Source organism: Acomys minous (genome assembly GCF_964271855.1).
Source record: "Acomys minous genome assembly, chromosome: 6".
Classification (NCBI taxonomy): domain Eukaryota; kingdom Metazoa; phylum Chordata; class Mammalia; order Rodentia; family Muridae; genus Acomys; species Acomys minous.
Genome location: NC_140487.1, coordinates 111,002,724 through 111,023,893, shown reverse-complemented (window position 1 = coordinate 111,023,893; position 21,170 = coordinate 111,002,724). Strand labels below are relative to the sequence as shown.

General features: G+C 48.6%; 1 protein-coding gene and 1 long non-coding RNA gene across 6 annotated transcripts in view; one reads left to right on the top strand and one right to left on the bottom strand.

Annotated features, from left to right (window-relative positions):
* The window catches only part of NCMAP (non-compact myelin associated protein), a 28,690-nt gene extending 18,068 nt beyond the window's left edge, over positions 1-10,622 (top strand). For all 4 annotated transcript variants that reach the window (XM_084788377.1, XM_084788378.1, XM_084788379.1 and 1 more), the window contains exons 4-5: positions 5,344-5,428; positions 7,334-10,622. In XM_084788377.1, coding sequence (XP_084644503.1) covers positions 5,344-5,428; positions 7,334-7,475 — 227 coding nt within the window. In that variant the 3' untranslated portion in view covers positions 7,476-10,622. The remainder of the gene's footprint in view (positions 1-5,343; positions 5,429-7,333) is intronic.
* LOC311601047 lies at positions 1,341-12,294 on the bottom strand. Of its 2 annotated transcripts, none has more exons than XR_014780436.1 (4): positions 11,519-12,294; positions 10,637-10,754; positions 5,296-5,449; positions 1,341-1,596 (listed from the first exon to the last, which is right to left on the bottom strand). It is a non-coding gene; the product is annotated as an uncharacterized lncRNA (long non-coding RNA). The 2 variants fall into 2 exon arrangements; XR_014780437.1 differs by having other exon boundaries at positions 10,641-10,754; positions 11,519-12,287.
* Between the last annotated feature and the right edge of the window lie 8,876 nt (positions 12,295-21,170).

Here is a 21,170-nt window from a genome sequence, read left to right as displayed (position 1 = left end):
CTGTTCCCAGCTCCAATAAACCCTGGAGTCCGGGAGCTATGGCAGTTTGAATCCCTTTCAAGAATACTGAAATAGGTTTCCTTGAAAAGTAACTAATTGTTGCCGGGCAGTGGTGGCACATGAGTTTAATCCCGGCACTCGGGAGGCAGAGGCAGGCGGATCACTGGGAGTTCGAGGCCAGCCTGGTCTACAAAATGAGTCCAGGACAGCCAAGGCTACACAGAGAAACCCTGTCTCGAAAAACAAAAACAAAAACAAGTCTTAAAGAAAAGTAACTACTTGCTAAGTGCTTTAATTCCAACACTGGGGAGACAAAGGCAGGAGGATCTCTGTGAGTTCAAAGGCCAGCCAGGGCTACAGAGATAGCAACAGCATTAAAGAGTAACTGGTCACATACTATTTTTTTCCTGTGGGGTTTTTTTTTTCTTCTTGAAACAGGTTTTCTCTGTATAGCCCTGGCTATCCTAGAACTCGATCTGTAGGCCAGGCTGGCCTTGAAATCACTGAGATCTGCTTGTCTCTGTTTCCCAAGTGCTGGGATTTAAGGCATGCACCACCACGCCCAGCTTGCATACTATTTTTTTAAGGCAAACATCTTGCCCACTTTTAAAAAATTTTTAAAAAAGATTTATTTATTATATTATGATGTATAGTGTTTTGCCTGCGTGTACACCTGCATACCAGAAGGGGGCATCAGATCTCATTATAGATGGGTGTGAGCCACCATGTGGTTGCTGGGAATTGAACTCAGGACCTTTGGAAGAACAGCCAGTGCTCTTAACTGCTAAGCCATCTCTCCAGCCCCCTGCCTACTTTTTTTTTTTTTTTTTCCGAGACAGGGTTTCTCTGTGTAGCCTTGGCTGTCCTGGACTTGCTTTGTAGACCAGGCTGGCCTCGATCTCACAACAATCCTCCTGCCTGTACCTCCCGAGTACTGGGATTAAAGGCATGTGCCACCACGCCCAGCTCCCTGCCTACGTTCTTAAGAGGCAAATGAATGAAGGTGGGACTGAGTTAGTCCTGGGAAATATTTACCAAAGACCAGGGAGGGGTTCCTGGGATAGGAAAAGCTGGCAACAGCTCTTCAGAAAGTCAGTCGATTGGGCCCAGTATGTAGCTGAGTTGGCAGAGGGCTTGCCGAGCAGGCATGTAGGCCTGGGCTTGATAAACTGGACACGCTGGGTGTGGTGGTGCACGCACATGCTCCCAGCACTGGGGATGTGGAAGCAAGAAGATCCAAGGTTATCTCCAGCTACATAATCTTTGAGGCCAACCTGAGCTACATGTATGCTAGTTTGCGTCTCCATTGCTGTAACGGAACAACCGTGACTAACAGCAACTTGGCGAGGCAAGGGTTTATCTTAGCGCACAGCTGACAGTCCATCATCAGGGACATGGCAGGGACATGGAGGCAGGAACTGAAGTCAGACCACAGAGGAGTGCTGCTTGCTGCCTTGCTCCCATGGCTTGCCCAGCCCAGTCTCTGATACAACTCATGAAGGTGACCTGCAGTCACAGGTCCACAGGCCAATCCAATGGAGGTAAATCCTCACTGAATCACCCTTGGGCAACTTTTCACAAAGTGCACACCAGCACCTGTATCAGGAAACAGAGATTACCAATGACTCCAGGGTCCTGTTTCCCAAAGGAGCCCCACCGGTAATAGTGACGAGTTATATATGGCTTTGCATTTTGTATCAATGGAAAGAGAACCATATGTATTATTTTGTATCTGGCTTCTTCTTATCTGATTTTTTTTTATATGCCTGAGTGTTTGCCTATCTGTAAGTGCACTATGTGTGTTTTTTTTTTTATATGCCTGAGTGTTTGCTTATCTGTAAGTGCACCATGTGTGTTTTTTTAATATGCCTGAGTGTTTGCTTATCTGTAAGTGCACCATGTGTGTTTTTTTAATATGCCTGAGTGTTTGCCTGAGTGCACTATGTGTGTAGTGCCTTGCAGAGGCCAGAAAAGGGCGTCAGATACCCAGATGGTATGGATGCTGGGAATGGAACCTGGGTCCTCAGCAAGGGCAGCCTGAGCTTTTAAGGACTGAGCCATCTCTCTGGTCCCTTCTTTCGCCAACCCTTGCGTTCCCACCCACGCATGCTGGTGCGTCACGGTGTTGTTATACGCTCCATGCCTGAGGCGGCCTGAGGAGTTCCAGCGTTAGCCACAGTTCTCAACACTCACCATTGGAAGTGTGGACCAGTCTGCCCTACCTTATTAAACCACCTAGCACGTCAACAATAATTTTGTAAATGGACATTTTCATTCGAACAGCCTTTTAGCATCGAGCATTGACTATCCCCTAAATATGAACTTCCCTCTGAAGTGACAGATTGGCTTAAAGCATGGGTGCATTTACGGTTCAAGACTCTGACAGGGAGCTGGGTGTGGTGGTGCACGCCTTTAATCCCAGCACTTGGGAGACAGAGGCAGGTGGATCATTGTGAGTTCGAGGCCAGCCTGGTCTACAAAGTGAGTCCAGGACAGTCAAGGCTACACAGAGAAACCTTATCTCAAAAAACAAAAAAAAAACAAAAAAAGACTCTGACAGGGGTGTTGTTTTTCTAGGGTCTAAAGTAGGAGGTCACCACTGAGACTGTATTGAAGTTAGCCTCTGACCCAGTGAGCTACAGGACTTGCGTACTAGTTTGCATACTTGTTCGTAAGAGCAAAAGATTGAAAACATGGAGAATCTCGGTGAGCAAAGCATGACGCAGCCAAACACAGGGTGATGTGCAGCCATGGAAACCATGAGAGAACATGTGAAAGCACAGAGAGAAGATGATACTAATACCATATGTAATGCCAGGTGATGGTGGTGCACGCCTTTAATCCCAGCTCTCGGGAGGCAGAGGCAGGCAGATCTCTGTAAGTTCAAGGCTAGCCTGATCTACAAAGTGAGTCCAGGACAGCCAGGGATGTTACACAGAGAAACTCTGTCTGGAAAAACAAAACAAAACAAAGTAAGCATATGTAATGGTCATGGCTGGGCTTTTGTTTTGTTTTTTAAAGATTGGTGTGTGTGCATGTTAGTGTACCAGATCCTCTGGAACTGGGCGGAGTTACAGGTGGCTGTGAGCTATATGATGTGGGTACTGTGACCCAAAACTGAGTCCCTTGCAAGAAGCGTGTGTGCTCTTAGCTGCTGAACCATCATCTCTCCAGCCTGATTGCTCTGTTCTGAGACAGGGGCATGTAGTTTAGACTGGCCTTGAATTTTCTGTGTAGTTGAAGATGACCTTGAACTCCTGCCTCCACCTTGAGTGCTGGAATTAAAGATTTCTTTGTTCTTATTTTATGTGCATGAGTCTGTGCACCATGAGTGTGCAGTGCCGGAGAATGCCAGAAGAGGGCATCAGGCCTTATTCTTGAAATCTTAACAGGCTCTTTTTTTTTTTTTTTTTTTTTTTTTTTTTTTTTTTAATTTTTGGTTTTTCAAGACAAGGTCTCTCTGTGTTAGCCTTGACTGTCCTGGACTCACTTTATAGACCAGGCTGGCCTCAAACTCACAGCGATCCGCCTCTCCCGAGTGCTGGGATTACAGGCGTGCGTCACCACGCCTGGCTAACAAGCTTTAATATGCACATTTGGGCACCTTCAATGAATGTATAGTGTAGCTGTCCAGTGACACACCCTCTCCCATGTTTTGCTTATTTTTGTATTTTTAAAATCATCTCAAAAAGCGCATCAATTGCATAGTATAAAAGCAAGGGGAAGGGGCTGGAGAGATGGCCCAGAGGTTAAGAGCACTGTCTGCTCTCCCAGAGGTCCTGAGTTCAATTCCCAGCACCCACATGGTGCTCACAGCCATCTCTACCCTCTAACGGCCTCTTCTGACGCGCAGGTGTACATGCAGATAGAACACTCATATGCATAAAATAAATAAGTAAAAAATATTTTTTAAAAGAAGAAGAGGAGGAGGAGGAAGAGGAGGAGGAGGAGGAGGAGGAAGAGGACTTTTGCTGATCTGTCCAGCAGAAATTTAGAGTTCTGCTGGGGCTGAGAAGGGGACTCAAGTCAGGCACTATGCCACATACCTGCAATCCTGGCCCTTCAGAGAATCTAGAGTTCAAGGCCATCCCAGGTTACGTGAGACTCAGTTTCTTTTTTCCTTTTCTTTTGGTTTGTTTGTTTGTTTTCCGAGACAGGGTTTCTCTGCGTAGCCCTGGCTGTCCTGGACTCACTTTGTAGAATAGGCTGGCCTCCACCTCACACTGATCCTCCTGCCTCTGCCTCCCAAATGCTGGGATTAAAGGTGTGCACCACCACGCCCAGCTGAGACTCAGTTTCTTATTGCTGTAACAGAATGCCTGAAAAAAAAAAAAGAACTTAAAAAAAGAAAATGGTGGCCGGGCGTGGTGGCACACGCCTTTAATCCTAGCACTCGGGAGGCAGAGGCAGGAGGATCAATGTGAGTTCGAGACTAACATTGTCTACAAAATGAGTCTAGGACAGCCAAGGCTACACAGGGAAACCCTGTCTCGAAAAACAAACAAAAACAAAAAAAAAAAAGAAAGAAAGAAAGAAAGAAAATGGGCTCAGGTCCCAGTCCTGGTGGCTTGGTTCCACTGCTGTGGGCCTGAGCTCAGATAGCACTGGACAGAGAAGGCATGGTGAGCTGCCCGCTCATGAGGGCCAGGAGGCAGAGAAAGATAGAGGGAGACATGACAAGATGACCTTCAGAGGCCCCTAGTACCCACTTCCTCCTGTCAGGCCCCTCCCCCATACAGTTTCTGTCACCTCTCAATAATGCCATCAAACTATAAATCCAATGGCTAAATTTATCGATTAGATTGGGGTCCTCATGTCCCAGCAGTAGTTCAGTCCAACATCTGGGGACCAAACCGTTAATGTGTGAAATTTAGGAGGACACGTTTATGCCCAAATCACGATGACAAGTGTCCCATGGGGCCCGCCCACTCTGCACGGCAGTTCCCGTCTTCACCCTCTTTGCTTTCTCTTGTTTTGTATTTTAATTCATTTGCTTTTTTTGTTGTGTGTAAATATGATGTGTGTGTGTGTGTGTGTGTGTGTGTGTGTGTGTGTGTGTGTGCATTTGCTCATGTGTGTCCATGCTGTCATGAGTGTGCCATGACACATACGTGGAGGTCAGAGGACACCCTCAGTGTCAGTCTTGTCCTTCTATCTTGCTTACAACAGTCTCTTTGTTGTCCCCCCACCACCACCATACGCCAGCATACCGGGCCTGCAAGCTTCTGCTACCTTCCTGTCTTCGCACCCCCACACCCATAGGAGCAGAGTTATGAGGTTTCTGGGGACTCACACTTGTTTGCCAAGGGCCTCTACCCACTCTCAGTCCGCTCTTCTCTGCAGGTTCTGGAGCCATCGTGGCTGCCGTCGTGGTGGTTGTCATCATCATTGTCACCTTGGTTCTGATCTTGCTGAAGTTGTACAACAGGTACAGGATGCCCAGAACCACCTGTGTGTGTGTGTGTGGGGGGGTGCAGGGGGCAGACTGCTAGCTTACCAGCCCAGAGCTGAGGTTCAAACCCAACCCATGTGGCTTCAGAGACAATGTTCCCACCATTAGCATGGAACAGTAACAGAAGCTGGAGTTGTGTCTTGGTAGGCAGAGCACTTGCCTAGCCTGGCTGAAGGCCCGGGCTTGGCCCCCAGCACTGCATACACCAAGTATGGTGGCACTCAGGAGCTAAAGGCAGGAGGACCGGAAGTGTAAAGTCATCCTCAGCTATGTGACGACCCTGTCTCAGAAACAACAACAAGAGTAGCGTTGTGAAGCCGGGCTGTGGTGGTGCACGCCTTTAATCCCAGCACTCGGGAGGCAGAGGCAGGCGAATCTCTGTGAGTTCGAGGCCAGCCTGGTCTATAAAGGGAGTCCAGGACAGCCAGGGCTACACAGAGAGACCTTGGTTCAAAAACCAAAACCAAAACCAAACAAACAAACAAAGAGTAGCGTTATGTTATTTAAAGTCTTTGGGGTCTAACCACGTGAACCTTTGTAAACAAGGAGGTGGCATTGAATTTCAGGGTCTCTGTCACTCTGCCCATGTTGCTGAAGCTCTGATTGACATGTGGGCAGGTGCCCCTCACCTCACGCTGCTTACACTGATGCCTGGGCTGGGAATGAGAAAACTTGGAAGGAATTTGGATCTGTCTGGGGATGACATATCACACAGACACCAGACCTTGTTGTTAGCTTGAACACTATGGTATATAAAATGAAGATGAAATAAGATATACATGCTGCTGTTTGAGATGGGGGGGGGTCTTCCTATGTAGCCCAGGCTGGCCTCAAAATCTTGATGTTCCTGTCTCAGCCTTGAAAGTCCTGGAATTGTTGACATTTTAAGCTACTCTTTTCTCAATTACATAAGATGTTCTTTTGTTTGTTTGTTTGTTTGTTTGTTTTTCTTTTCTTTTTTGGTTTTTCGAGACAAGGTCTCTCTGTGTAGTCTTGGCTGTCCTGGACTCACCTTGTAGACCAGGCTGGCCTCGAACTCACAGTGATCCGCCTGCCTCTGTCTCCCGAGTGCTGGGATTAAAGGCGTGCGCCACCACGCCTGGCTTGTTTGTTTGTTTTTCAAGACAGGGTTTCTTTGTATAGCCTTGGCTGTCCTGGGTAGACTAGGCTAGCCTCAAACTCACAGTAATCCACCTGCCTCTGCTCCTGAGTGTGCCACCATGCCCGGCGCATAAGATATTCTTAAATATTCCATGCATAATCACGATGCAAACATCAAACAGCTTCACTCAGTCTTGAATGCAGCCATTACTCTGACTGTCAGGGACAGGGTGAAGTTTAGCTGTTTTATTTACTTATTTTATATTTTATTAATTTATTCATATTACATTTCAATGGTTATCCCATCCCTTGTATCCTCCCATTCCTCCCTCCCTCCCATTTTCCCCTTACTCCCCTCCCCTATGACTGTGACTAAGGAGGACCTCTTCCCCCTGTGTATGCTCATAGGGTATCAAGTCTCTTCTTGGTAGCCTGCTATCCTTCCTCTGAGTGCCACCAGGTCTCCCCATCCAGGGGACGTGGTCAAATATGGGGCACCAGAATTCGGGTGAAAGTCAGACCCCACTCTCCACTCAACTGTGGAGAATGTCCTGTCCATTGGCTAGATCTGGGTCGGGGTTCGAAGTTTACTGCACGTATTGTCCTTGGCTGGTGCCATAGTTTGAGCAGGACCCCTTAGCCATTTTATTTAAACAGAACCTTCTGAAGCGAGTCAGGCTGATGTCAAAGGGCCTTCCCAGTTGTAACAGCGGCCATGGAACAATGGGGCTTCGTGATGAGCTAGCATCACAGAGTCCATGCCTCACTGTGTCATTACAGGAGAATGAGATCCAGGCGGGAACTGGAACCCAAGAGCCCGAAGCCACCTGTCCCTCCTGCCCTGGACCCAAGCAACAACGGTGGCCAGCAGCCTGCTACTGTGACCTTCAACCCTGGGGACGTCCAAGTGGAGACTCGGTGACCGTGCCCTGCTGCCACCCCTGCCTCTGCAAACAGCTTTTATGACCTGAAAGCACAGTCTTCTGGCAGCTTCACTGAGTTCTTTCTGGATGGGTAAACTGAGGCACACCTTTCTTACAGCCCTTGCAGCTTGAAGCCATCCTTGGCCACCCCAGCTATGTCCATATCCCTGCTGCCACTCTCCTGGAGAGCTGCGGACATTCTTTTGTCCCCGGATGAGAAGCTGGGGCTACTGTTGTGAGTCTAGTCCTCACCTCACAAGTGTTAAAGCCGGGCAGACTGACACCTAGTCTTCTGGTCAGGAGGGGTCAGAAAGTGCTAATGAAAGTGCCACCCAGGGAGCCACTTGGGAGCATGTCTGCAAGTCTCTCATCCTCAGTCAGGCTCAGGGGAACCAATGTGGACCAACTAACCCCGCAACTAACTTGATAATGTGGAACCTGTTCCAGGCTAGATGGCTGGTCAGCGTTCCCCCGCTTGCACAAAGGGTACAAGAGGCTGTGATTACAGGGCCAGCTTTGGCTGCATACAAAGATGTTTTCTTTAAAAACAAAACAAAACAAAACAGAATAAACAGTATCCTCAAAAAAAAAAATTGACTTCATTAGCAGTAAAGAGAAGAAAGAGGTGCCCCGAGGAGCAGAGGCTAGCTCAAGGATGAGGAGCAGAGGCTAGCTCAAGGATGAGGACCATTATGTAGCCCATAGACCTGGGCTGTTTGGCCGCTGCTCAGGACAGTTCCTTCTGCCCTAGCTGTACTACCTTGGCTCCTTATTTTCTGGCTCCCTTTTATTTGGATGCTAAGCTTCCCTGACAGTCCCTTTGCCTCTGGGGACAAATATTCTGAGACCCATTAGAGACTGTATTTCCTGTGTCCTTCCTAGTCACCCTGCAGAGACAGACCCAAAGCACGGCACAGACTCTCTGTGTCACTCTCTGTGATAGCTGACCTCTGAGCCCTGGGCCAGAAGACAGTCCCCTAACAGGGCAGTGATGGCACAAGCCTTTAATCCCAGCACTTAGGGAGGCAGAGGCAGGTGCATTACTGTGAGTTCATACAAAGTGCATACAAAGTGAGTCCAGGACAGCCAAGGCTACACAGAGAGAGCCTGTATTGAAAAACCAAAAAAAAAAAAAAAAAAAAATTACGGTCATCTTTGGCTACACAGAAAATTCGGGCTACACAAAATCCTGAGGCAACATGAAATCCTCTCACAAACAAACAAACAAACGAAACTTGGGGAAATACCAGGAACTTCTCATCCTCAGCCAGCTTGCCCTTCTGTATCTAAACACGCAACATGCTCCAGGCACCATCCAGGCTCCTCCCCATGAGCCTGGGTGGTCATCTTTCTCTCCATCTCAGATGAGAATTTTTTCCAATGCACAAAGAGAGTAAGAAGCTGCTAAGGAGGCTGGTGCGGTAGAGACAGGGTCAGAGCAGGGTAGGGTCCAGCTTGGAACCCTTCTTCCCAGTCTCGGCTCCCCGCCCTTCCCAGCTGGGGGCACTCTGGTGGCCTGCTGGTGGCTCTCATGAACATAGCCAAGAGGGCTCTCACTCTCTAACCCACCTGGGCTCCATGGGCCCTGCTTTGCCTGCTTCCGGCTGAGGCCCTGGACAAGCCCTAATGTAGAATACTTCCTTGAACACTTTCTGCTTTAGAAACAAAACAAACAAACAAAACCCTGTGCTCCTCAAAGCCTTCCCGCCCCTCGCCTCCCCCACCCCCCATCCCCCCACCCCGTCCTGGAAAAAGAAAATCAGCCTGAATGCTCCAGCCTTAAAACTAACCTTCCAGCACAGCACAGCAGTCGAGGAGGGGGAAGCAAGTGACAGGACTTTACTGTTCTGCTTTTCAATAATGAAGACAACCCAGTTAGGCCCCCAGAGTGGCTCTGTGCACATTCAGGGGGCTCCTCAGTACAGGAAGACAGGGCCTCCGGTTTCAACAGAGGTGGCGCAGCCCCATTTGTCTCGCATTCTCTCTCATTCAAGTGGCCATGGAATCAGTAGATGCAGACGTTTTAAAATAAAAAGGTTTAAACCTAGTGTGTGTTGTTCATTTCCATTTCCTGTAGTGTTAACAAGTACTTTTTTCTGCTAGGTGCTGGTGGCACAGGCCTTTAATCCCAGCAGAGGCAGGCAGAGCTCTGTGAGTGCAAGGCCAGGGTTACACAGAGAAACTCTGCCTCAAAAACAAAAACAAAAACAAAAGACTCTCTCTCAAGCTAGGTGTGGTGTCTCATACTGACGGTCTCAGAATTAAGAGATTGATACAAGATTGCCACAGCCCAGCGTGGTGGCAAACACCTTTAATCCCAGCACTTGGGAGGCAGAGACAGGCAGATCACTGTGAGTTCCAGGCCAGCCTGGTCTACAAAGCCAGTCCAGGACAGTCAAGGCTACACAGAGAAACCCTGTCTCGAAAAAACACAAACAAACAAACAAAAAAGATACACACAAGAAAGCTGGGCGTGGTGGTGCACCCCACTTGGGTACATCCCAGCACTTGGGGGATCAGAGGCAGGTGGATCTCTGTGAGTTCGAGGCCAGCCTGGCCTACAAAGAGAGTCCAGGACAACCAAGGGTACACAGAGAAACCCTGTCTCAAAAAAACAAAACAAAACAAAAAGATACACAAGACTCTGTCAATGCCAACAAATAATAACAAAGTTAAACAATTCTTATTTCTCTGTACCCTTCACAGCACAGCTGTTTTGAGAATCTTGAATGTTTAGTCACCTGATGAGTGTGCAATGCACTCTCACTGTGGCTTTGATTTGTATTCCCTGCTAACCAATGGGGGCATCCCCCCTCCCCTCCCCCACTTGTTTAGCGGCCACTTGAATATCGTTCTGGTGAAACTACCTTCCAGTCTTTCAGCCCGTTCTCACATTTAGTTCTTCCTCTTTCAATATTGACTTGAAAGAGTTTCACCGACAAAAACATAAGTCACTTGCTATCCTTGTCTTGCCCTTAAAAACAAGGATAGAGACTCTAAATGCAATCAAGCTGACACGGACCACCTAGCAGCCTCTGTGGCCTGTGGAGGGCAGAGGACAAGGTGTGGAGGAAACCCTGCTGAGCAGCTCGCTGATGACTGATTCCCGTACATACGTACGTACGTACGTACGTACGTACATACATACATACATACATACATACGCTAAGCCAACTGTGCACTGGGTAAGTTATGTCCCGCTGTGCATGATGGGAAGCAGCTGTCATCCCGGCGCTCAGGAGTCAGCGGGAGAAGGACTGCCACAAGCTGAGGCCCACCTAGGGGACAGAGGAAGACCTTGTTTCAGATAAAGTCACCATTGTCATTGTCGTCATCCCACTTAGTCAAGGCATAAAAAATTTTTTATATGTTGATTCTGGAAACAAAAGGTCGTACGTGTGAATGTATTAGTACAAAAGTCAAGACTGACCCTCCCCCCCCCAACACAGCGATGGCTGTTTTCTCTTTTCTTTTTCTTTTTGGTTGTCAAGACAGGGTCTCTCTGTGTAGCCTTGGCTGTCCTGGTCTTGCTTGGTAGACCAGGCTGGCCTCCAACTCACAGCGATCCGCCTGCCTCTGCCTCCGGAGTGCTGGGATTGAAGGCGTGCGCCACCACTGCCTGGCGGCGGCGGCGGCGCTTCATTATTTTAAAGGCAACAGAATGCTGCTGAAAACTCTTGAGGACAGGTCGGCTGAGGTGGCTATCAACCCTAACAACCTGAGGTCAACCCCCGGGAGCCGTGTGTGGAAGGAAGATCTGACGCCTGAAGCGATCCTCTGGCCTCTCCATGCAGGCCAGGGCATGCATGCACACACAGAAATGTAATAAAAATTTTTAAGGAAAGAAAATGCTGGGCTGGAGAGAGGCCTCAGTGGTTGAGAGCTCACAGTGCCTCCCGAGGACCTGAGTGTGACTCCCAGCCCCATGTCAGGTGGCTCAAAACCGCCTGTCCACTTAGGTTTCAGGAAATCGGATGGCTCTGGCCGCTGAGGGCACGGGGACACACACAGCACACGAGGGATATTAACAATAAAATACAACCTTAAACAAACAGAAGTGCTTGGGCAGGGACAACAGATGCCCCTGCCTAGCTCGGAGTTCTACATCCAGCACAGTGTGCAGAATGGGCGAGGGTGGGAGAGCCTGGAGGCGAGGGAACAAGACGGACTCTATTGCCGGGCACAGCAGGCGCATCTGTGTATCTTTTCCCCCCTTTCTTTTTTAAGTAGCTATTTGTGGGTGTACAGTAACCCAACAAAAATGTCTCCAGTTGTTGTCTGCAGCCCACTGGGTGGGAGTCCACAGCAGGCCCATTGTCTCAGCTCTGTGGTCCTTTGTCCCGGGACACCCGTTCCCTCCATTGGCAATGTCCTGGCAAAGAAGCAAATGGCAACAGCTTAGCAGACGCTGGGCAAACCTGTGAGACACCGAAGGAAACAACAGGCTGCTCTTCGGTGGTCTGTGAGGAAGCCCTCCTGCATCAGCCAAGTATCAAGTTCAATCTTTGCACTGAATAAAGCTTTTCTGAACCTCTTGATGCTTTGCTTCACTGGGGAGAGCATCTCTCTGTATTACCCGGCGGGTCTCACAGTCACTGCGCTGTCCAGAGCGGCCTCAAAATCTCCATCTTCTTGCCTCCTAATCGATGGGGCGACAGGCTCCGACTCACCCCGATGCGCTTCCAGAATGAGGCCCCGCCCTAAGTGGCGTCAGAAAAACGCGCCAGCATTTACCCGGCTTCCCTCTAGCTGTCCACTTCTCTTGGAGGCACACTGGGAGTAAAGGGAATTTCAGGAAAACCCACAGAGGTAGGAGCATCTGCATCCGAGAACTGAAGGCCGTGGAATTGGTGCTGTGGCTCAAGTGCGAAATGTCTTCCGTGGGCTCGTGTGTGCGAATACTTGGTCCCCAGCTGCCAGGGCTGTTTGAGAACGGTGTGGAACCTTTCCAAGGCAGACCCTTGCTGGAGGAAGTACATCGCTGGGCACGGGCCTTCCGGGGTTTGTAGCCAGGTCTCACTTCCTGATCTCTGCTTCCTGCTTCCCTCTGCCACCAAATCATAACGGGTTGTACCCACCTGGTTCCTCAGAACTGTGAGCCAAAACATGTCCTTTCTCCCTCCGGCTGTCTTGTCTATGGAGCTACTACAGTAACGGCAACTACTTAAGACAGTTTGTTCTCGATAGCAAATGTCACAAAGGGCCATGCCTGTTTGGTGTCTCTAGCCCACAGGGCTCCCCAGTGCGCTTCACCTCACAGTGCACTGTCCTCTGGACACGGAAGCACCACTCTCGCCTCCGAACTCTTCCCACTTGGTCCTGAGCCATCAGTGCCACTTTCCTTTCTGCCTTAGACTGCTCTTCTAACTTACTTAACACGACTCACTTGGAACACACACCCCAGCCAACTGTGGTGGTGGACACGTTGTATCAACACCTGGCGAGTCAGGGGTGGGGGTGCACACCTGGCGTCAGTACCTGGAGAGCAGAGGCACAGGAGGAGGAGGAGGAGGAGGAGGAGGAATTGAAGGCCAGCCCAGGCCGCATACTGAGCTTGAGACCAGCTTGGTCCACGTGTGACCTATTCTTTTGTTTGGTTTGGGGTGGGGTTTTTTTTGTTTTGTTTTGTTTTTTGTTTTTTGTTTTTTGAGACAGGGTTTCTCTGTGTAGCCTTTGCTGTCCTGGACTCACTTTGTAGACCAGGCTGGCCTTGAACTCACCATGATCTGCCCGCCTCTGCCTCCCAAGTGCTGGGGTCACAGGCATGTGCCACCACACCCGGCAATGGAGCATGACCTACTCCTTATTTAATTTTTTAGATTGAAAAAATATTTATTTATTTATTTATTATTATATAGTGTTCTGCCTAAATATATGCCTGCATGCCAGAAGACCCACCAGGGGTTGCTGGGAACTGAACTCGGGACCTCTGGAAGAACAGCCAGTGCTCTTAACCTCTGAGCCGTCTCTCCCGCCTGAGAGCTGTTCTTAAAAAACCAAAAGAAGGGCTGGAGAGATGGCTTGCACAGTCTGTTCTTCCAGGGGTCCTGAGTTCAATTCCCAGCGACCACATACATGGTGGCTCACAACCACCTGTGATGAGAGATCTGGTGCCTTCTTGTGGCAGGCATACATGCTGGCAGTATAAAAAAAAATAAATAAATATTTTTAAAAAACAAAACAAAGGAGTGCCTTTTCTTTTTTTTAAGAGCCCACATCCACTGTCTCAGGTGTGCCTCACTTTCTTCCTGGGTGACTTTCTTTCTTTTAACCCTAGTATTGGAAACCATATTATGATCTCTTAATTAATCTCCAACCCTGCTTATTCCAACAGCAAGAAAAACAAGCTAGGGAATGGTGCACAGCCATAGTCTCCGCGGCAAATCTCTCTCACCAGGCTACGCCACCCTCCATCCTCATCTCTCTGGCCATAGCCCAGCATATCCTACTGAAACACTCCGCTAGGCTTCCAAGATGGTGCCCTGACTTGTTTCCCTCCAAAGACGAAGTTCATTTGTTTTCCAGCTTCCAATCAGATATCACTCTTATCATTGGTGCCCTGTGGGAGCACATCTATTTTTTAATGGCTGCTTTTCACATTTTATCTTTTTTTTTTTTTAACTACTTTAGCTGGGCTCAGCAGCACACACCTTTAATCCCAGCACTCTGGGAGGCAGAGGCAGGTGGATCTCTGTGAGTTCAAAGCCAGCCTGGTCTACAAAGCCAAGGCTAACAGAGAGAGACTTTGTCTCAAAAAAAAAAAAATACATGCATGTATGGACCAGATCCCGAAATTGGCTTTTGTCTGTATGCTGGCTGTGTAAAGACTCCCCTCTCCCAGATCCCACCTCATTCGTCTGTAAAGTGGGGATGGAGCCCAAAGCCTGCTAGGGCTGCCATAACAGCACCAAAGCCTGGAAGGCCCAAAGCCAGACAGCAGACATCCCAGAGTAGAGCTTTCCTAATGAGCTCACAGTAACTTAATTACTGCTTGAAACCACAATGGGTGTGGTTCTGCCAGGTAGGAGACTTTACATACAAAAGGGAGAAGCAGGAATCCAGCCTATAATAACCACTATTATTGTGACAACATTATTTATTTATTCACTTGCTTACCTACTTATTTTTAATTTTAAAAATTACTTTCAGTAATGTCTGTGTGTGGGTGTGTGCTTGTAAGTGTCCTCAGAGACCAGAGGAAGTGAATACCCCTGGGTTGTAGTTACAGGCAGTTGTGAGCTGCCCAAGATGGGTTCTGAGAACCAAGCTTGGTCAGCTCCTCTACAAGAACAGTTCAGGAGCAGCTCTTAACCACTGGGCCATCTCTCTAGGCTCCTACTTATTTTTGACCCAGAGTTGTCCTGTAAGTCAGCCTGGCCTGGAACTCCATATGTATCTAGTATGACCTTGAACTACTGATCCTCTTGCCTCCACCCCCCCCCACCCCCCCCCCACTGCTGGGGGTTACCATGCCCCGCTCTAGCTAGAGTATTTCAAAGATTAACATAAAGCTGTATATCTCATGCTAGCTAAACTGTAATTGCTGTTGTTCCCAGATATTATAGAAAAGATACATCCAGCTGGGTATGATGGCAGAGGCAGGTGGACCTCTGTGAGCGCCTGGTAGTCAGGGCTACACAGTGAGACCCTGATTCAAAAAAGAAAGAAAGAGGGGAAGGAGGGAGAGAGGGAGGGAGGGAGGAGAAGGAAGGAGGGGAAGGGAGGGAAGGTGGGAGGAGAGGAAAGAGGATGCACAGACCAGAGAGACAGGAGAGAATTCCTGACACACCTCTCTCTCTATCCCCCATCCACTGGTGTTCCTCTTACTTTTCCAGCCCCTATTTAATTAATTTATTGTTGAAAAAGGATCTCAAACCAAGGAAGAGACTTGATACCTTATGATCATATACAGGGGGAGGAGGTCCCCCTCAGTCACAGTCATAGGTGAGGGGAGTAAGGGGAAAATGGGAGGGAGGGAGGAATGGGAGGACACAAGGGAGGGGATAACCATTGAGATGTAATATGAATAAATTAATACAATAAAATTTTTTAAAAAAAAAGAAAAGAAGAGAAAAAGGATCTCAGGGGGCTGGAGAGATGGCTCCGTGGTTAAGAGCACTGACTGTTCTTCCAGAGGACCCAGGTTCAAATCCCAGCACCCACATGGCAGCTCACAACTGTCTGTAACACCAATGCACATAAAAACAAAAACTTAAAAAAGAAAAAGGGTCTCAGTCTACAGCTCCAGGTGGCCTGAAACTTGTAAGACCAGCCTGCCTCTGCCTCTCCAGTGCTGGGATTAAAAAGGCGTGCACCACTATGCCCAGCTCAGCCCTTATTTTAAAAAATAGATGACACAGCTGGGTACCTGGGTAGAATCTTAGCATGTGTGAGGTGGAGAACAACAGAATCAGGGGGTCAGGGTCATTCTAAGCTACACAGAGGATTAGGAGGCTAACTTGTGCTATAGATGATCTTGTCTCATAAATAAATAAATAAATAAATAAATAGAAACTAACAACCATACACAATGTCTGACTGTAACATCTGTGGAGACCTTTAGCGGGAACACAAGAAACATGGCTAGGTGCCTTGTAAACCTCCAGGTCTTTCACTTCTTTTGGGTCACGTACTTTAAGAACACATAGCAAGGGCCCAGCATAAAACAAGGATCAAACCACTCATTTCTACGAACAAGTCCTACCTTCGCCTGTCCAGAGGCCCCCTAGCCTGAGAGGGAAGAGCGCCACCTAGTGGCTATTGGCTTTTTTCACATTTATTTTCAATTATTATTATTGTTGTTGTTGTGATGATGATAATGATGATGATGTCACGGGTGTGTGCCAGAGGACAACCTGCTGGCGTCCATCCTTCCAGGGTTCTGGCTCTAGTGATTGAACCCAGCCCATCATCAGATTTGCCAGGAAGCATCCTTACTCCCAGAGCCATTCTGGCTGCTCTAGTCAGCTATGGGTGGGTTTTTTTTCCCTCCCATTTTGCTGCAGTGAGGATTGAAGCAAGGCCTCGGACATACTACACAAACACTCTGCCACTAAGCTGCATCTCTAGCCTTTTGTTGTTTTATGGTTTTTCGAGACGGGGTGTCTCTGTGTAGCCCTGGCTGTCCTGGAACCTGCTTTGTAGTTTGCTTCAAACTTAGAGATCTGCCTGCCTTTGCCTCCTGAGGGCTGGCATTAAGGTGTATGCCACCACACTCGGTTAAAGATTTATTCTTATTTATGTGTGTGTATGTCTGTGTGCCTGTGTGAGTTCTGTATACCATGTACACGTAGGTGCCTACAGAGGCCAGGTGGTTGTGTGCCACCAGATGTGGGTGCTAGAAAAGAAACTTGGGTTTTCTGGAAGAACAACACATGCTCTTACCTGCTGAGCCATACCCCAGCCATCTTTTATTCTGAGACAGGAGTCCCTCACTGTATAGCCCTAGCTGGCCTGGAACTTGCTATAGGCCAGGTGCCTGCCTCTGCCTCTTGAGTGCCAGGGTTAAAGGTGCAGTGTTTTTGTTGTTGTTTGTTTGGTTGCTTGGTTTTGGTTTTTCAAGACAGGGTTTCTCTGTGTAGCCTTGGCTGTCCTGGATTCACTGTGTAGACCAGGCTGGCCTCGAACTCACAGTGATCTGCCTGCCTCCCAAGTGCTGGGATTACAGGCGTGCACCACCACACTTGGTACATTTAATAATGTTATATTTGCCGTTAAAATTTCAGACGTTAGCTAGGTGGCGGCAGCAAGTGTATTTAATCCCAGCACTCAGGAGACAGAGGCAGGCAGATCTCTGCAAGTCCAAGGCTAACCTGGTAAACAGAGTGAGTTCCAGGTCAGCCGGAGTTACACAGAGAAACCCTGTCTCCAAAAAAAAAAAATCAGACTTCATTCATAAAGGTTTAGTCTTGGATCTAAGAGCTTGCTCTATAACAGAACACTTGTTTGCCACAGATCTTGTTTCATCTCTTAGGACTAACTTCTGTTTTGTCTGAGACAATGTCTTGCTATGTAGTCCAGGCTGGTCTTGAAATCAGGATCCTCCTACCTCGGCCTCCCAAGTGCTGGGACTACAGGCAAGCACTGCCAAGGCCAGCCTCACCATGTGGCTTTTAATATCTACTCAGTTTTTCAGCACATGTACTTAGCACCAAACCCTGCTTTGAATACTGAGGCAGAGGGAGAGAAAAGAGAGGAAGAGGAAGGGAAGAAGGGAGGGAAATAGAGAAGAGAGATAAAGCTTGTCCTCAAAGAGGTTTTCTCTGCAGGAAACAGGGTAGAAATTAGTGTGGGGAGGGGTCAGCAGGGAGCTGCTTTTTTGGAGGATCTTCACCCCTAGACATTTTAATGCTCGTTTACTTGTCTGGTATCCAGGCTTTACCGGTGAGTTGTATTCCCTGCCCAACCAAGGGTGTTAGCAGGGCCAAGCCAGGAATAACCATGTGGTAAGCACTGGGTCCCACTTTCAACAGCTTCCCCAAGGAAGCTCTGTCCAGACTAACCCTTAAAGAAAGCACTGGAGATGGCTGCCTAAAACACAGGGTTTGGGCCATGTGTGGTGGCGCACGCCTTTAATCCCAGCACTCGGGAGGCAGAGGCAGGTGGCTCTCTGTGAGTTCGAGGCCAGCCTGGTCTACAAAGGAAGTCTAGGACAGCGAAGGCTACACAGAGAAACCCTGTCTCGAAAAACCCAAAAGCAAAACAAAACAAAACAAAACCCACAGGGTTTGGTTCTAAGCACAAAAAGGCACGGTGAGGGCTGATGTAGCTCAGTGGCAGAGACATGCTTAGCATGGGTAAGGTCCTACGTTCAGTCCACAATCAGTCCATCAGCCAAGCAATCTGGCAGTAACATTTGCCAGGCGTAGTGAGTGAGGCCTGTAATCCCAATAGTTGGCAGGTAGGGACAGGAAGGAAAACCAGGAGTTCCAGGTTATTGCCAACCATGGCCAGCCTGGTTTACAGGACTCCCTGCTACAATAAATAAGACAAAAATAGGAAGACCAGAAACAAAAAAAGAGCCAGGCGGTGGTGGCACACACCTTTAATCCCAGCACTTGGGAGGCAGAGGCAGGTGGATTTCCAAGTTTAAGGCCAGGGTACACAGAGAGACCCTGTTTCAAAACAACAAAAAAACCAAAAAAGGAAACAAGATGGGGAGGGCAAATATAGGCTGGGAAGGCACAGTGGGTTCAAACTAAGGGGACGGAGTACGTGTGAATGTCCGGAAGGGATAGTCCATCAAAATGCAGAAGACACAAACTGTTCTCAAGACCAGGAAGCCACATCTTTAGCCTTGTTACTTGATTTCATGACAGTCTCTCCCTAGGCTGTCTACCCTATAACTTACAATCCTCCTACCCGGGTCTTCCAAGATGCTGATGACACGTGCTCACCCCATCTCTAGTGTCCGCCTCTCACTGCCGAATAGGGGTGATGAGTGTAACTTACAGGCTATTGTGAAAACTATGCCACATGCTTGCAACCCTGTGCTCTCCCCTTCGGAGCACCTGCTCTGGAGGAAAAATCTTCATGGTGTTGCCACATCATGAAGATTACCCAGGGTCAGCACACAGTGGCAAGGAACGGAGGCCACTTGCCAACAGCCATGTGGACCGTATCCAACATCCTGGGAGACCTAAGCCAGAGCCATTCACCCAAGCAACTCCAGATTCCTGACCCACAGAAACTTTGAGATGATAATTCATTGTTTTAAGTATGGAGCTAATCGGTTACGTGGGATCCTTGCTGATGCTCACAGGCCTTTTTACCTTCGCTCGTGGTGCTGTGGGTCAGACCTAGGACAAGCCCTCTACCGCTGATCTACACCCCCAAGGCCCACAGAGAGGAAGGAAGGAATGTAGGTAGGTAGATAGGTGGGCCAGTTCAAATGTGGGGTGCCAGCCTAGGGCCACATTCACTGTATGAGCTAAGGTGCCACTCCATTATGTTCCCTGGGCTTAAAATAAAAAACAAGTTTGGTCAGTCAGGGCCACTCTCTGACACCTCATCTCATAAACAAACTTAATTAGTTAATTTTAGACAGGGGCTTTTTACATAGTCTGGTTGTTCTTGAACTTGCGGAGATCCACCTGCCTCTGCCTCCAAGCGCTGGGAATAAAGGCATGCACCACCACACCTGCCTTCCTTTTTGGGGGTGGGGAGGGAGGGTTTGAGACAGTGTTTCTCTGTGTAGCCTTGGATGTCCTGGAACTCTCTTTGTAGACCAGCTAAAAGCAAAACTTTTTTTTTCCCCTAGTTTTTTTTTTCCCCCCCAGACAAGGTTTCCCTGTGTTATCTTGGTTGTCCTAAACTTGAAAAGCAAATATTTTTAAACGGGGCCAAAGAAGTAGCTTAGATGACGAGTGCTTGCCTGACTACACAAAGCCCTGAGCTCAATCCTCAATATTAAAGAGCGAGGAAAAGGAAAAGTAATACAGAGAGAAGACAGAAGACACATAAAGAAAATAAGTAACCATGCCAAATAATGCGAAATGCTATTGCCAGGGCACCTACCATTTCAGGAAGGCTGGTCAGAAAAGGGTTACCTACAGAGATGACGGCTGAGTGGCTTTTTCTTTGCTGGAGGCTGTGGACTCACTAGGAAGTCTTGGCTGGCCTGGAGGCCCTGGGTTAGTTACTCCTTAGTCACTGTAGGCTTACAGATTTACAGGCTTAAGAACTGCCATTTCAAGTCTGACCTGTTCACAAGCAGACAAATGTCTGTAGTTTAGCACAGCTTCGGCTTAAAAGTCAAGGGCTGTGTGGGGATGGGGGGGGGGGGAAGTGGCTGGGGTGGGGGGGAAGTGGCTGGGGGTGGGGGTGGGGGTGGGGGAAGTGCCTGGGGATGTAGCTCAAAGGTTGCAGCCTAAAGCTGTGAGGGATCAGGGAGGAAGGACAGGCCCATGGGGTGAAGATGGAGAAGGGAAAGCATTCACCAGATCATAAGAGGCTTTGTCACACTAGGCAATAGGAGGACAACAGAAAGCCACTGCGGGGTTTTAAATGGCAAGTGACAGGATCCAGATAATCATCTTAGAAAATCACTTTGGTTATAGACGGGGTGAGACATCAACCCTGAAGGCAAGAAAACCGGCTAATGTGTTCTTACACAGATCCAGACGGTAACCCAAAGACCAGTCAGTATTAAAGACGCAAGAGGCTGGCAGTGGCGGTGCATGACTTTAATTCCAGCATTCTGGAGGAGAGGCAGGATCCTTGTTGAGTTCGAGGCCAGCCTGGTCTACATAGCAAGTTCAGGATAGCCACAACTACACAGTGAGACCCTGTTTCAGAAGGAGAGGAGGGTGGGGAAGGAAGGAGGGAGGGAGGGAAGGAGAGAGGGAGGGAGGGAGGAAGAGATGACTCAGTGGTTAAGAGCACTAATCACTTGTTGCTCTTGTAGCGGACCCAGGTTCAGTTTCCACCACCCACACGGTGACTAACGACAGTCTGTGACTCTTTCCTGGAGAGTCAACGCTCTCTGGTTTTCCTTGGACACTGCATGCATGAAGTGCATCTAGAGCGAGTTCCAGGACAGTTAGTGGTACACAGAGAAACCCTGTCTCAAAAAAATCAGTGTGTGTGTGTGTGTGTGTGTATCTGATTGCGGGGGGTGGGGTGGGGGAGGGAAGGTTAACACTATGTAGCTCTGGGTGCCCTGGAAGTCACAGACTTCCCATTTCCTGAGTGCC